The 13,611-nt window shown below is 38.2% G+C and overlaps 1 protein-coding gene across 5 annotated transcripts in view; it reads right to left on the reverse strand.

Moving 5' to 3' along the window:
• Positions 1-2,575: 2,575 nt before the first annotated feature.
• NR3C1 (nuclear receptor subfamily 3 group C member 1) overlaps positions 2,576-13,611 on the reverse strand; it is a 162,876-nt gene continuing 151,840 nt past the window's right edge. For all 5 annotated transcript variants that reach the window (XM_054038357.1, XM_054038356.1, XM_054038358.1 and 2 more), the window contains exons 7-9: positions 10,888-11,018; positions 7,622-7,779; positions 2,576-6,942 (exon numbers count right to left, since the gene is read on the reverse strand). In XM_054038357.1, coding sequence (XP_053894332.1) covers positions 6,790-6,942; positions 7,622-7,779; positions 10,888-11,018 — 442 coding nt within the window. In that variant the 3' untranslated portion in view covers positions 2,576-6,789. The remainder of the gene's footprint in view (positions 6,943-7,621; positions 7,780-10,887; positions 11,019-13,611) is intronic.

The raw sequence follows: 13,611 nt of genomic DNA on the forward strand, positions 1-13,611 counted from the left end.
ATCATGGCACGCAGCTCCAGGCCCTCTATAATGCCTGACAAAAGTTCGAAAATGGTGCTGGCAATATGAATGGATGCCAAGAAAGGTATTATAGGACTTTGTTAATTTGACCCCAAGTCTCAGAATTCCTGTAGTTTCTGCTATGCATCCTAGAATGCCCCGTGCAAAAACAGAGTGCAGAACTGTGGAACAGTGCACCTTGGAATATCTACCCAGAATGCCAAGCAGTTCATTTGAACTAATGCAGAATTGTGCAGATGCAATGATTAATATGAAATTACCATAGTGAAGTGGCATGGAAGCACTCTGGTTTGCTACAAATACATTGCTGCATTTAGATGGCACAAACTACACTGGTTAGAAATGCCGTCAGTAATCTTATCACATATCTGCATATCCTGTTAGGGAGGTATTAACGTAGAGAAACAGTACTATACAGCGTGGGACATAATGTGTGGTAAAGGGACAGAATAAGGGATGTTAAAAATGGTATTCATGCAGGAAATTTAAGATCTGATCGGATTTGTGCACGTAGTATAAATTTTCTGTAAGCTAAATGTAATGATTATTTCTGATGTAAGTAATTTTCAACAATACATAAAAGGGGCTCACCAACTTTGGGTGGAATGTAGGTAAGTTTGGGGTGTAAGTAATGCCCCACGTCATACAGAACATTTGAACATATGTCTATACTGCTGCTGAGAGGTGCGATTTCCAGCGTGGGTGAACAGATTTACAGCAGCTGTCTACCCACGCTGGGAATCACATCTCCCAACTGCAGTGCAAACATACCCTAAGAGGTTTGTATGGGAAACATAGAGATGCTTCTGAGTATTTCACAGTGATTAGAATTCAACTCTGAAATAAACTGGTTACTTACCTCAGAACATGCTGTTAAAAAAGTCTTTCACGGGTCCACCCCAAATATTAAAACTTATATCTGTCTATAACCTTTGTTCCAGTATTGTTCCTTCTATGTTGGGATCAGAGTCATTATTACAGCACTATTCTATCACTGCTATGGAAGAGGGGCAAATGAGCTGGTTATATTAAAAAAAAAAATTGTGAGCAGTTTTATTTACTGCTGGCTTCAAAATACTTAATATTGCAGCTTTAAATCTTTAACATGGTGACATGCCAGGAAGTGAGTTTTATGGCAGCTCTTTGTTCTAGTGACTTAGAATAGTCTGAAGTGAAGAGAATACTTTTATTATTTGTCAACAACCAGAGTAAAGATGTTTTTCAACAACACTAATCAGCAAGCATGTTTTCCTAAGTGAGCATTCCCAGTAAACCAGCTAGGACCTCTCAGACCCCATAGCCCTAAGGGTACATCTAACTTACCGGAGGGTCCAGCGGCAGGCAATCGATGTTCTGGGATCGATTTATCGCGTCTGGTTAAGACACGATAAATCGATCCCGGAAGTGCTCGCCGTCGACGCCGGTATTCCAGCTCGGCGAGAGGAGTACGCGGCATCGACGGGGGAGCCTCCCTGCCGCGTCTGGACCCGCGGTAAGTTCGGACTAAGGTACTTCGAATTCAGCTACGTTATTAACGTAGCTGAATTTGGGTACCTTAGTCAGAAGTGGGGGCTTAGTGGGGACCAGGCCTTAGACCAGTAAGTATTTATAATGGAGCCTAGCATAGCAGTCAAAACATTCTCAACTGCAGCCCTAGACAATGCAATTGCACTTTTATTTTAGTTTTCTCTTGTGGCTGCAGATGTGTTAAACAGCAGCAGATCCAGACACTCAGCACAATGCAGAAACAGTGTCACATTTCATCTTAAAAGGCAGGATTTGATGGGAACTATCATGGACAATCAAGCATGGGTAGATAGTCTCTGAGACGTGCTGACCACTAACAGCCATGGGATAGGCTGCAGTCTAGGACTTTACCCTGTTATCACAGTACAGACCACATGTGAAAATGGTTTGGTCATTACTGTTGTAATGGTATAATTACTGCAGACTTATCTCTCAAGTTTTTGCTGCTCCCTCTTTTATTACTGCTGTGCAAACACAGACTATTCAAACTATGTTGGAACTATGCCTAAACGGATTTATACTGTAAACAATGCTTTGTTGAAGACATTTATTCACAATGCTTTCTAGATGCATCTTACAGATGCAGAAAAGAAGTGTCCAGTGGCTACTGTTTTGATTTTCCTTCTTGCATTAACCCTTTCAGCTTCCCACACAGCCCCACAGCAAGGACCTTTTCTTTCCATCATTTACAACTTCAAATTCTTCAGAAAAATTGTAATTCTAGCAGGCACTCTATTTCTAAATCAATTTGTTTTTCCGGTATCGATTTTAATTCTTATGTTTTTCTTACTTTAATTTAGTTTTACTGAAAGGGCTGTTAAATCTGCACATTTCAGTTAATTTGAGTTTAGCCGTCAGAAATTCTTGCACTCCATAACTTAACTACAGAAGAGACTGGCTTTAGACCAATAAGATGTTAATTCCTGTGTATGTGGTGATTGGAGAAGAATAAAATAAACTGATTGATTTAACTGGGTTCAATCTTTGTCAGGTACACAACAAAAACTCTACCAAAGCATTTTGGAGCTATTTAATGAAAAAAGCAGAATTTTATTATGTGATTTCTGTCCATTATTTGGCATTGCTGTAAATGGCTCACATTTACTGCAACTTCTGTACAGATGTGTGGTTTTGTATTACCAGAACAGCAAATTTAAATGAAAAATAAATGTTCAACAGTTCCACACAAGATATTACAGTCCAACATTTCACTGAGTAGGTGAAAACTACAGAATTGTTACTACAGAATTATTCAGCATGAATAAAAAACTACAACTTTTATTTTTAAACAGGAGTCACTGGTTTTAATTTTTACACTGTTTAAAATTACTGTGATAAAAAATAATGAAAAAAGCTTTTTAATATGCCATACACCAGTATAATATAGGCTCTGTCCCCATTATATATCTTTTGTTTAATATACAAAATAGAATAATGACACACTGTTGAATCTATGCAGTTAAGCAAATTAGTTTAGGGTTGGGGTATATTTTCATACATACAGCCTTTTATCAGAAGTAAAACCCTCCAAGCATTTATTTTTTTAAAAAAACTGTTGTAAAGAGGCTCTATTCCTATCCTGAAAAATTTGTTCCTATGTGACATCAATGATGCATCAATAACTGGCTTTGGACTTGACAAATGGTGGCGCTTTTAACCACTCAACTAGTATAGAATACAATCCCTTTAAACATTCTCTCATTGGGTTGGCTCCTGCAGTCCTAGCTCACACAGACAGTTCCACTGAAGTGTGGCTAAGGGGAAACAGGATTTGGGCTACTGCTCCTCACTGCTCCAGGCACTTTCTCCTCCTCCTCACCCATTCTCAACACTTCATTTTTGTGAGACTAGAGAGGCTATTATTTAAGCTAGGTTGGCACTTAGTCCCATACATTCTTCCTCTCTTACCAGTTGCAAAGTAGACTCTAAGTAGAATTTTGTTTTACAAAAACACTGTACAAGATTAAAAGTTCCTCCTCTCTCCATCCCATGCCCTGGCTTATCCTATGTAAGGCCATTCCTTTCAGTTTCCATGTGCAATTATAACATACAGCATGTATCTTTAGGGCTGTCCAAATGTCCCTTTATCAGATGTATGCATTATGTGATAAGGCACTGAAGAGACAGAAATCAGGATTCTCTCTGCTTTAGCTAAAGTGTAGGTTTTTCCCAGTGCTAAAAGACTAATTGTGCAGGGAACACGTAACATTTCACTGATTGCTAAATGATTACATATTTAAAATGGTGTGGATTTAAGACTTTAACAGCACATACAGAATGAATTCTCTCTTCCGACATCACAGTTTCCTCTTTTCTTTGAATCCATAACTCAAGAATGAATATATGGGCACACAGATCAAAGGGGTTAGAGCCTCTTTCCTCTGAAGTACTTATTCTCACAAGGTAATACTATTTTGTTCATGTACATTTCAGTTACTTTTCTATTGACAAACAAATAACAGCACATACCTTTGTCCACACACACTATGAAATGTCTTGAGAGCTCGAATTGAGGTATCGGGGACTAAAATGAGAGATTAATGCATCGGAGTGTCTCAGATTAAGTTTTAGATCATTCTCTAAAATAAGAACAGTTTTCAAGCTCATCCTTTTAATTAAAGAGCCTTTTTTAAAGCAAACACTATGAATCTCCTAACTGTGCCTCAAACAGCATAAATATTTTCATCCAGTTGGGTTGCCAATGATAGTTAAAATACTTTTTGAGGTTTAGCTTAACTGTTACAAAATGTACATATTCTTTAGAGATCATTCAGAGAGAACAGAATGATTTTTTAAAATTAAATGTGATATTTTACTCACAAGTACTGAATACATCTTTTTAATAGGTATAACATTCAAAAAAGATGTAAGAAACGACAAAAATGCAGTTCCCTATTTCACTTGGAAACAAACTTTTGCTGAACAATAGAAATGTATTAGTGTATTGTGAACACCCTATGCTCTATATTTACATAATGCTGGTACCTGTATGCATATTATTGCCAATTTTTTCAAACTGTTTTTGCTCATGCCATGTGAGGCTGTATATGAAATTAACCCCATAAGTTCATACATCTTTTCTGTTTACATTTTTTTTTTGCAGTAGAGGTCAAGTAAACCTACAAAGTCTGAAGATTTACTATTGGAATGTGAAGGGTAACCAACCGTGGGTTCCAAGTTCCAAGCTGTGGTTCTATACAGTGATCTAATGAACGTACATTTCAGCCCTAGGAATAACCCACTCAGCATGAGTTTCTTCCTTAAAAAAAAAGAAGTACCTCTTTGGATACTTAACACCTATGCTGCCAGCATTAATACTTCCAGAAAAACCACAATTCGTATGGGTTACCATTCAGCATATTTGTGACCCCTACAAAAACGATAATCATGTGTCATGATAAAGCAATCGGTCATCTAAAAATCACTTATTATACACTATACAACCTATTTAACAATCATTCAATAAATTGCTTTTAAAGCTGCAGTAGCCCTTCCCTTCTTTGCTTAGATTAGTGAATATACCAATTACATAGATTTGAAACTATAACTAAATATAAAAATATATTAGAGATTTCATATTTTATCAATTAGATGCCCCCCCCCATTTTCTATTACACAAATAATTGGGCCACTTTGAATAAAAATCTAATTTCAGGGTGGCTTAGTAAGTATTTAAATTATGCTTATACAGAAAGTTGTTAAGGTGCACATAGAAAGGGCTACTACAGCTTCTAAACTATTTAAAACATCATCAATGGTGACAAGAAAGTAGTTCACAATACATATGGTAATTTTATGGCACACTAGTCATTTGACATGACGGGATGCAGCCTTACAAAGACAGAAGTCTGACGTATAATTCTAAACTACAAAATCAGTAGCAGAACCTTCCTGCTCTCCAGGAAAAGAAGATGAACCAATCAGTGACAGATGAAAGTGTGAAAATGGGTGACTAACCACACTCAGGTCTGAGGATTGTATACCCAGCAAGTTACAATGTGTCAGTATAATTGGTCTGTTTCACTGTCTGCTTAAAGGTAAAGGTCTAATTGAAGAAAACCCTTCAAGAACCAACACAATATTAAAAAAATTCTAGGCATAATTACAAGTCTGTCTCATAAGCCAATAATATTTTTCCATATCAACTTGTATGATGAGACATTTATGTGTATGGAAAATGTGAATTTCTTCACACACAGCTATTTTTTTTAAGCTATACATATTTTTGTGAAAGTTTCCTGATGGGCAGTCAGGACTGATCATGACATCGATGCAGCCCAAGACTACTGCACATATGGCTGTTGTATTATATGCAAAAATCAGCTTTGTTTTTTGTATAAAATAACCTGCTCATTGACATCCAATTAGGACTGGGCTAATTTTCTATGATCTGTATACCCAACACATTTTCACATATACCATAAGTGTGTGTTTCATTCATGTCTAGTTGGGTTAGATTCGAGCATACTCTCCCCTCCACCCTAAAAAAAAAACAAAAACAAAAAAAACCAAGCCAAATTTGTATGGTCATCTTCACAATTAAAGCATCAGGTTAGAAAAGCCAACCCATTTTCATATGAATATGCTCAAGGATTAATGGCTAGAGGTCATTTAGGAAAGCTACAAGCTGCCCCACCTTAAAAAATAGTTGTACAATAGGCATCTTGAAGTATTACAAAAAATTATGTAAGAAAAAATGAGCAAGCCTAGTTCACGGTATATAAAGTTAAAGGAAATTGCTAAAACCAGACAGTAATAGCTATAAAAGGCACAACTTCCCTTTTCTGATATACACTTGTAAACTTTCTTCAGGTTACATGCATAAATCAAAATGCTACCTTAACTATACAAAAAACCCAAACCATTTTACTGGGAAACCCCCTCCCCCAGAAAATGTTATCCAGCCAACTGCAGAAATTGCTAGCAGAATGCTCATAAGTCAGCCTCAGATCTTGACACCAGTAGTTTTGGAGCAGCCGTGGATGTTGCACTAGGGGGAGAAATCCAATTCCTAGCACATAAGGGTTATTTACCTTTCCTTTCCTCTCCCTCCCCATTCTAATCTTCCAATGTGAGCAATCTGCTGCTCTGTAGCTTAAGTCTTGGCCCTCTGTAAACCACATGTAGTGCATAATTACAAAAGAAACACCGTTGCAAGACAAAATTAACAAGTCTGATCGTTTGTACAAAAAAAGCTATAGTTTGACTTTTTCTTAAGGCAATCTTTTTGTATTAAGGCAGTCACTTTTGATGAAATAAGAGTTTCTTGATATTTCCATTTGAATATTTTGGTATCTGATTGCTGATGATTTCTGCCAACATCTCTGGGAACTCAATGCTCATGGATTTATCCAAAAACGTTTGGAAGCAAAAGCTTAGAAGATTTTCAACCACCTATAATGGATAAAGAGAAGATTTAGTCTCACACCAATGCAGAAAGAAAAACACTGCTTTGGTACTGTATTTCTTCATTGTTATTCATATTTTCCTATAATGGGGGTCTTGTATATACCACTCTAAAATGGGGATAAACACAAAATATTTGAAAACTTAGCTAAAACATTCATATTTAAAGGCTGTAATGTTATATTGACTACTGTGTCATTCTGTAATGACATACATAAAATGATAGGATAAAAACACTATCTATAATAGATTTTAAAAGATTTTTGTGTTACTCTATTTTAAAAGAGACCCAATCAACTTTAAATCTAGTCAGTTTCAAAACAGAAGTTAAAAGTAGTTTCAAGTACCATTCTGCACTTGCCCCTGAGACTGTCTGTCAAAATTCTGTGAAGTGCAAAAAGTAAATAAACTAAAAAACAACAAAATTCTCTAATAATTTCCTATTAATCTTCTTAGGTGTTGCATATAAAAAGACAAAAAAATACACTTCTGATTTTTTTTTTTTTAAGCTGACAGTGTCCCTTTAACATGTACTCATTACAAAAACTTCAGAGAACAAAATATTTTATCTTAACCATTCTACGTGGTCTGATAAGTTCAGGTTCTAAGGGCACAGTACCTTTCTTATCTATACAGAACATATACAGTGCACATTTAAAAAACTTACATCATGCATGGAGTCCAAAAGTTTAGTCAGTTGATAAAATCTCTGCCAGTTCTGGCTCGAGTTCCCCTCTCTCTTCACTATGGCTTTCCCCAGCTCTTTGATGTATGTCATACGAATCTCATCAAACAGAGCCTGACTCTTCAGGCCCTCCTTGGGAACTGAAATATTGAAATTAACCTTTGAGATGATACAGATCTCAGCTGGTTCTACTATACATATGGTTATAAAAGTGCTCTTTTCACATTAATTCCATGACAAAATGGCAAAGGGGAATACAATCTGGGACTTATATTTTAATATGTATCTGGGCCTAAGCAGGACTTGTCCTGCAATTGCACTTCCTGACATCTCTGGGCCATTTGAGGTACAGATCTGGGCACCTAAACTGAGGGTAGGGAGCCTCTCTCTTCTGTGCTCTGAAAGCTTCTTCCCCTGGTGGGCTCAGACAGCCTGGATGAGGCAGCTGCTCAATTAGAATGCAGAGGAGATAAGAACTGGATGGGAGGTGGAGAGTAGATTAGGGAGAAAGAGCCTGGGAGTGAATTAAGGAGCTGGTGGAGGGAAGACTGGGGCAGACAGGGCAATGAGACTGGAAATGGGAGGGAGGGAAGAAGAGGCAGAAGAGCCTGGGGAAGGAATGGTAGATGTGAAGGGGGGTACAGGAGCCAGTATGGAGAGTTTGGGGTTGGTATCCAGTGGGGCACGGGAAAGGCGGTGGGGGTAGGAGAGGAGACAGATCAGACAGGGAGGTAGTGTGTTTGTGACACGAGAACTGGGACTGGCTGGGCAGAGCCTGGGACAAGGAGGGCGGACATCTTTGAAACACTCTTACAAAATATCTCATCCCCCTCTAGTGATGGCCCACACAGAGGATGACAACCTACTACTGCTATCAGTTACTCCATAAGTTCATGTGGCAGATATCTGCATAGTGAATCTAAATGTCCCAACCTGCTGATGACCCATGTATGTCAATATGATGCCATATGATGGAATATGGTTTTTCCAGTTTATTTTTTAAAAACCTAAGAAATTTTACACCCCGCTGCCCCGCCTCCACTGGTAAAAGAGATTTATTAAGACTACAAAGTCAAGCACTCAAAAGTTAGGAAATGCTAGAGGTAAGGTTGTCTGTGGAAGCTTAATTTTGCCTGCTTGCGGAAATGCATCACTATACAGTCTTTAATTATATGAACACATACTATTTTTTCCACACAAACATTCCCTCATTCAGTGTAGTGTGGACCCACTCCATGGATGAATCATGGCTGTGTAGTGAAGAAAATTGTTGACTGTAGGGCCCCTGCCTCATGTGTTTGCAGAAGTTGGAAGATGTAAAATGAATGAGACAGGAACTGCAGGAAGAGAAAGGATGGTCTCACAGTAAAGGTAGCCAAATGCTGCCCTGGGGAATTGGATTCTATCCCTCCTTCTGTCATAGAATCTCAATGTGATGCTAGGCAAGTCACTTAAACCAATCTCTTCACCGGTGGTCACTAATTGGTGATCATTTCTGGGTACCTGACTTGAAACTCTGTGGTCTGATTTACAGAAGTGCTTATCATTTGCAATTGAAGTCAATGGGAGCTGTGTCTTGAACATACAAAGTGCTATGTTACAAGCTCTAAACATCAGGCCATAGGAGTCTCAAAGTGGATACTTTTGACCTTAATCCTCTCTGTACCACATCTGTAAATTGGGGCTAATGCGCCCCTCATCTCACGAGTGTTCTGAGAAAATAAATTCATTATTCTTTGTGAAACACTAAGATACTGTAGTCATGAGTGCCAGAGAAAAGGCCATGAAGAAGTTAATAATTCTGTCTTCAGAGCAGGGTTTGAATAGTGTGGAGGAAATAAGGCATAGGGCCACACAAAGAACAAAGAGAACAACAAAACATTGAAATAGTAGCACGTTGAGTGAGTGCTGTACTATTCTGTGCACTGAATGAGGTAAGAGTCCTGAAGGAAAATGAAAGACTATCCTAATGCATAAGCACAAGGGAGCCATATTATGGTTGCACAGTGCACTTTAATACTGTCATCTCCTAGCTTTTGAGTGCTTTGCAACCTTATGATTCTTTTAACAGTTTTTTTGTGTTTTATTATACAGAGGAAACACGCAGTTATATGAATTACTATTTAAAATATTACAGTAGCATCCATGAACCCCAATAACATATGAGCTCCATTCTATAAGGTGCTGCACAGCCACATATGAAGGCATCAACTCTGTCCCTTACACATGACCATACAAATCTGCAGTCAAAGTTGTAAAGTTTATGAAATGTGGATAACTTACCATCAATGTCATACGTAAATAAAACAAAAAACATGAGCCCAAATTACCCTCTAGCACATATTCACCTGCAGCAAGTGAGATCTTTGTCTCAGTTTGAAAGAATGTTGCTTTGTGGGTTATTGCACATGGGATAAGAGATAGTACTGTTGCCTTCTCCCAATCTTGAATGATGATTCTGACTTGAAAAAGTTCTCAGAGGCCAAAAATTCTCAAGCAAAAGTTCTTTTGACAATGTTACCCTAAGACTCATTTTGAAAAGTGAAAAATCAATGAGACTTGTGTGCTTTTGAAAATTTACCGTTGACCTGGGGTTTGAAGCAGATTCTTTATTTTGCATAGAATAGCAGCATATGCATCACCTATAGGATAGTGTCTAGAGAATTAAGAAATGACTTGGTGTACATCCCCAAAGATTTGTGCTGTATATCCAAAACATTCAAGGAGTTTAAAGAGAGCTGTCAGATGGCTGTCTCATAACTTCAGTTTCAAAGGCCCCACAATACACGTAGAAGTGTGGATGCTTCTTTTCAAAAGAATCTTTGTCCCAGTTTTTGGGCTTGGAAGACAAAGGCTGCACTGGGGTCCTATGTCAGGACGCTGAGGGAAACTACTCATGGAATAGCTTGGAATTTTGCACACTGAAGATTCTTGCTTTGTGATCTTGGAACAAACTTGCATGCTGGACGGACAACAGTTTGAACATATAGGCTACAATATCTTACTATTGAATAGGTTCAAATTTAATAATATATCCAGTTACAATAATCAGAAGCAGTTTCCTTCAATAGCACCATGCAGTCATGTTGGAAGAGTAACATTTTTGCATAGTGCTCAGTAAGAAACTCAGACTTTGAGCTTTAACTCTGTGCCAGATACTTGCCATACTATCAACCTAATACACACGTACAATCTCATGATATTTGTAAGATTCATTCTTCACACAGATTTTGTAACTGGCCACTTACTTGTAGAGAGAAGCAGCAAGGTTTTCATGCAGAGATATTCTTCATATGACACTTGAAGCCGTGATAGCTCATTGGCAACCATAAGCATATGTTTGCATTGGTCATACATACAGGGCAAATTCATTCTCTGCCTGAAAAATAACCACAAAAATCAATTAAGTAAAATGTCTAGCTCTCCATATCTTCATCCTAGGTGTAAAAAAGAAAAAGAAAAAAAAAAAAAAAAGATTCCTATTGTATGCACTAAAGTTTCAACAGAAGAATCTTCACTTTCAACAACTGGTGAATTCGTTTAGGACTACTGTTCTGCTAACTGGATCTAGAGAATGGCCTGAAAGTGAAGGGGGAATAAAGTATTAAAATCCCACTTTGTATGCCGAAAGACAAACCCAGTTTCACAACAGAAGCTTATTTAAGCCAGGCCATGCATTCGGTAACCTAGCAGTCCTACTGGTTGCCAAAAAACAACTTTTGAGATTTCACCACAGATTTTCAGATTCAGTAGCTTTGCGACAGGTTTCTCTTCCCAAGACTGGCAGTCCTACACATTTAACAGTGGTGATCCATTGGCTACAGTGAAATGAAATGACACACTAAACTGGGATTTTCAAATGGGTTCAAGGGAGTGAGGTGTCCATATCCTAATGAATTTAATTCGGCATCTTGCTCCTTTAGGCTCCCAGGCCAAACTACCAATCTGTTCACCACTAATGACACCATTAAGGCTTTTTAGAACAACCTTCCCAGTTATAGTTTAGCCTTCAAAGCTACTTTATTACTAGTTTTGCATCCTGTGATGTTCTCAAAGAGGTGCCAAATCTAGCAGACAATTTTTAATACATACAGTTATAATCAGGTTTCTAAACATGGTTTAGAAAGTGAAGATGAAAAGCACCATGCTGGAATCAGTTTGGCTGACATACTATGTTTATGCATTTATCTTCTCACTCATTCTTTATGTCTAATGAAATCTGCATCAGGATGGGAAATCTTCTTAACAATCCTGTTGTTTAGTTTCCCACCTGGCAATTACAATTCATTGCTGTGAATATGGATCTCACAGGATTACAACTTCAGGAGGGGAACAAGAACAAGAAACAGGATCACATCAACTCTGAAAGTGGGCGGGAGGGAGAGGCATAGAGGCTGCATTCACGCAAATTGTTGGTGGGAAAAAAAAGGGTGGGAGAAGATAAACAGAAAAATGATAGTACACAAGGTGAATTGTTTCAAATAGGGTGATTTTCTAATTTTTCATTGAGGTGTTAGCAGGTTTTTTTTTAAAACATTAAATGTAGTCTTCCTTAACACAGATCTTACTCTATTACTTTTCAATTTATAATCCAAGAGCTTCAAATCCCAATATAATATAACCTTATTCCTGAGGGAATTCTGTGCCATGCGCAAAAGTAGAATTAATGTCCTCTCACAGATTCCCCTCCTGCACAATAACTGATTCTGACAGGGAGGCAAAAGAAAGCCACGAGAGGTGTCACACTGCAATTACCCTTTTTGCCCACTGAAAACCAAAAGAGAGGGCAGAGCCCAGAGCAGCCAGCCACAGAGAGGGCCAGGTGAGGAGGCATGGACCGACTGGGGTTCAGAAGAGCTAGGAGGGGGGACAGACTGGGGCGGGGGCACAGAAGCTAGTGGGGTGAGAAAATCGAGCCGGGGCTGAATGGGAGTAAGGGTGCAGGGCCATATAGGGACAGAGGTGCAGGGACCCATGGAGACATGGGCAGCTATGCCTGTCTGAGTGGGGGTGCAGGACCACATGGGGACAGGGGCATTTGTACCTGGCTGAATGGGAGAGACTAAGGGTCAGCCAGGGTCTGCATGCAGGAGGCTCCTCATCTCCCTAACAATCCCCCACAAAAAACCTGTTCTATATTTCTCCCACCCATACCCAACAACTCTCCAGGTTCACTCACAGGCTCCTTCCCAGCAATTACTTTCCTCTCCCTCTGTTACCCCTGTCTCCCCCAAGCTTTTGCACTGCTTCTGAGGATGCAGGAAATAAGTTTCTGCATTATAGTTTAAATGAATTATTACTTGAAGTTCTGTAGTAATATGCCTTTAGTAAGGAATCTATTTTTCAAAAAACATTTCCAGAATGTTTTTTGTTATCTGTATTGTAACAGAAATACTTGCTGACAGGTATTTTGGAGTGATTGTATTGTGTTATTTTGACAAATAAAATATGCAGAATTTTGCAGACTTTAAAATATTGTATGCAGAATTTTTAATTTTTGGCGCAGAATTCCCCCAGAAGTAAAACTAGGACTTGTGTATGAAATTTTCCCAATTTTTTTCAAAGCTGGAATCATTTTTCAGGTCTCCTTCCACTACCCCATGCAAGAGAAATATGCATTATACACTCACAAAAATGTTCAGCCCAGGAATTATCATTAAAAAAAAAAAAAAGAATTGAAAACTAGAAGGCACATGCTTCTTCCACAAGGACACAATAAAAAAATACAGAAAGAATATGAACTGAGATGGGCAGTTTAAGAAATTGGTGACTGCACAGCAAGAAACATGCACCATTTAAAGACTATTATAAACAAATCTGAATAAAATTCTGGAAACCCTATTTACAAATGCATGTTGCAGTACCATTTTTTGAACTATATTAAGACTACTATTTGTGTCATTTTCCTGTATCTATCCCTAGAAACTAAAGCCTAATGCCAGAGTTTAACCATCAAACAGCAGCTGAAAGAA

This window comes from Malaclemys terrapin, chromosome 8 (genome assembly GCF_027887155.1).
Source record: "Malaclemys terrapin pileata isolate rMalTer1 chromosome 8, rMalTer1.hap1, whole genome shotgun sequence".
In the NCBI taxonomy this organism is placed as follows: Eukaryota; Metazoa; Chordata; order Testudines; family Emydidae; genus Malaclemys; species Malaclemys terrapin.